General features: G+C 41.7%; 1 protein-coding gene across 1 annotated transcript; it reads right to left on the bottom strand.

The window, feature by feature from the left end:
* Positions 1-1,361: 1,361 nt before the first annotated feature.
* LOC119814124 (neuropeptide Y receptor type 6) lies at positions 1,362-2,477 on the bottom strand. Its single transcript, XM_038329482.1, has one exon. It carries the CDS (start codon positions 2,475-2,477, stop codon positions 1,362-1,364), a length of 1,116 nt encoding a protein of 371 aa, XP_038185410.1.
* Positions 2,478-3,665: the final 1,188 nt, after the last annotated feature.

Here is a 3,665-nt window from a genome sequence, read left to right as displayed (position 1 = left end):
ATGGAAGGAAGGAGAAAGGAGCAAGGCAGGGATAGTTTCCAAAAAACTGGAAGAAAAATCACAGGTATTAATAGAATATTTACTCAAGCCAGGTGGTGGTGGCACATGCCTTAATCCCAGCACTTAGGAGGCAGAGGCAGGAGGATCTCTATGAGTTCAAGACCATCTGGTCTACAAGAGCTGGTGTAGACCAGAACAGGCTCTAAAGCTACAGAGAAACTCTGTCTCGAAAAACAAACAAGAAAACACCAACAACAGCAACGAAACAACCAAAAACAAAAGCAAAAAAACCCCAAAACAAAGTAAAATCCCCCAAAGAGAATATTTATTTAAAATAAAACAATTTACATTTATTTACAGTACAAATGGGCTGCAGTTCAAATGTAATAAGTATCAGGAAGGTCAAACTAAGGAAATAACAAAGCTTCTGTGATTTAGTAAAAGTCTCTGAGTGAACAGCTGTTGAAACAATAGGTCAATTATCTTGTTAAAATCTTGCTGATGCTCCTATGCAATGTGGACCCTTTAATAATGTTTAAGTAATGAGATGATAATTTTTTGAAGTGCTGTAGTTAATTATATCGTTGCTGTTGATAAAAATCTCCCTTTATAAAGTTATGATGACTCGTACTTCATATACACAAAGACATTAGGGTAAAAGGCCATTTTTGTAATGAAATCTCTACCGATACAGGTCATTCATTAGTTAAAAATGATACCTGGCAAAATTGGAGTGCTAATTAATCAGTGACTAGTTTTCTTAGTCTTAATAGCATTGGTGGTAAAGAGAAATGTAGTGTTATCACAAATTAAGTATCTGATTCAGACAGGGAAATTAATTATAACCACAATGTTCAGTCTAAATATTAAGACACATTTTCAACTTTAACCCAGTTAAAATTAACTACCAAATTATAATACTGCATTTTCACACTTATCCAATTAATTGAATAGCTATGCGATTGAAAGGTCCAGTTTCATCCGGAAGTGGAACTGCTCTGATGTGAAGGAGGCACAGCAAAGGTTTTTCCTGACCGTAGCACAACAGATACCTTTCTGGCTAGTCCAGTGAATAGCGGGAACATTGTGGCCCAGCCATCTCTGCTGTCCTTATCATCTGCTTCCTCATCTTTGGTCCTTCCACAGTGATGGTGGCTAGGTTAAAAAAAAAAGAAAGAAAGGGTGGGGCTACATCTTTGTGTGTTCTGTGGATGGATGGGATAGACATGCTTAACCTGAATCAAAACTGGGCCTAAAGATGTTATGTGTTTAACTCTGACTTCCTCTGCATCACACCCTATTTCATGCTATTCCTTTTCCTTCATCCATTTCAGAAAGGCTTTGGTTTTGGCTACTGGTTTCTACATCCCCGTTGTTATGCGAGCCAGTCTTAATGATCCCTTGGATTCATCCGTGTGCACAGTGGACAAGGCGATATTTTTGCATCTTTCTTGGGGTGCAATGCACCAACAGTGGTGAAGGAGCAGCATTAGGTCCTTCTGGAAATTCTTGTTGAGAAAGCCATAAAAGAGAGGGTTTATGCACGTAGAAACCATAGCAATCAAGTGACAAACTACAAATACCAGGTCGTGGTGGCAGCTCATCAGCATCTCATGATACCAGTCAAAGATGACATTGAAGATGTTCAAGGGCAGCCAGCAGGCACCGAAAGTCACTACAATGGAAATCAACATCACATTGACCCTCTTGTTCTCATTGAGGCGGGTCTCGTTTCCCCTCCTCCTGCCCACCTTCTTTGTTCTTCTTTGGAGGCAGATAACAATCCTCAGGTAGCAGATAAGAATGAAACCCAGAGGGACAAAATACTGGAGCATAAACAGCGATGTGGAAAAGAGGAGTTGGTTCAGTTTGGAAGGCCAGACCTCCACACAGGCTACCCGGTGGGTGTAGAGATCATCAGGGAGAGAGAGATTGTGGAAGGGCTCGTTGGTGAGGTGGTAGGACAGGAATAAGGGAATAGACAATGCAAGGGAAATGAGCCAAATCAAGATGATGCCCCAATAGGCATGAAATACCCTGGGCTTCCAGCCACGGGGGTTCACAATCAGCTGATATCGTTCAATAGCAATCAATACAAGGGAGAATATGGACACAGAGATGGACACACTTTGCACGTAAGAAGTGAGTTTACACATGGTGCTCCCAAACACCCAGTGGTCCATCAGGGTGTAGATGACTGTAAAAGGGATGCACATGACACACACGAAGATGTCAGAGAGGGACAGATTGGCGATCAGTACGTTGGTGACGTTTTGAACTTCTCTCTGCTTCTTAAAGATGATGATGATAAGAGACAGGTTTCCAAAAACGCCCATGATTAGGACCACAGTATACGCTATGAGCAGCAAGAGTATGGCTAGGAAAGGGGGTTGACAGGACTCGAAGTAGAAAAACGCAGAGTTGTTGCTCTTGGCACTAGTTTTATTAGGTGCTGATTGATTTGGGGGCACTTCCATTACGTCAGGGTTGCAATAAGAGATTTTCCAAGCTTGCTTGTATCATCAATGGATGTTTGGCCATCAGTTCTTGAGGGAAGGCAGGATCTGAAACTCTCAAAAGATAGTCAATGGGTTTAATCTTCCTGATCTCTGTCTGGATTTGGCGGAAACAAAATGACATCAGCATCCTCTTGAGATTCTAAAATCAAACAGAACCCAGAAAGTTAATGTAAGTCCCGTGTAGCCTAGGCTTTCCTCAACCTTGCTATGCATGAAAGGATGACTTTGAACTTCTGATCCCCTGCCTTTACTTCCTGAGTGCAGATTACATGTAGTGTGTAGTCCTGGGACTAGAACCTAGTACCTCAGGCATGTTAGGCAAGCACTTTATCAAGGGAGCTACATCTCCAGCACACAAAATCTTAGCAATAGAGATACTATTGTTAACAGTGTAGATAATTCTATTAACAGGACAGTGTTACTGAGGATATGGACATAAGTTAAACAGGTCTCTGTTCAGCCATGTTCTCTTCTCTCTTCATGCTATTTTATCAGTCTTATCAGTAAACAGTAAGATGATGTGGGAGGCTCCTCTGGGCGCTGTCATTACCATTAATGAATAAAGAAACTGCCTTGGCCTGTTGATAGGGCAGAACTTAGGTAGATGGGGGAGGGTAAAATGAAATGGAATGATGGGAGGAGAAGGGTGGAGTCAGAGAGAGAGGCCATGGACCTGCCGCCGCCAGAACTTTGCTGGTAGGCCACGACCTCATAGTGATGCACAGATTAATGGAGATGGGTTAAATTAAAATGTAAGAATTAGACAATAAGAAGCTAGAGCTAATGGTCCAAGCAGTGATTTAATGAATATGGTTTCTGTGCGATTATTTTGGTTCTGGGCAACCGGGACAAACAAGCAGCCTTCCTGCTGCAGTAAGTCAAGAATGTGACAACACCCAGGTAACTACGTAAGACAGTGCAGATACACACACACACACATATATATTACACACACACACACACACACACACACACACATATATATTACACACACACACACACACACACACACACACACGTTTCCATTCCCTTCATCTTGTCCTATTTTTTTCAGGATCACATGAATATGCACCTTTTCCATCATGAGGTTTGTGCAAATCCTCAAGGTAGAGATTGTACTGCAGAGCCTAGAAGACTATGTTTGGA

Source organism: Arvicola amphibius, chromosome 5, assembly GCF_903992535.2.
Source record: "Arvicola amphibius chromosome 5, mArvAmp1.2, whole genome shotgun sequence".
Taxonomy (NCBI): Eukaryota; Metazoa; Chordata; class Mammalia; order Rodentia; family Cricetidae; genus Arvicola; species Arvicola amphibius.
The sequence above is the reverse complement of the archived record's forward strand: the minus strand, read 5'-3'. Positions and strand labels throughout refer to the sequence as shown.

Coding starts and splice junctions, on each gene's coding strand:
- LOC119814124 (XM_038329482.1), bottom strand. CDS start 2,477: ATGGAAGTGCCCCCAAATCAATCAGCACCTAATAAAACTAGTGCCAAG.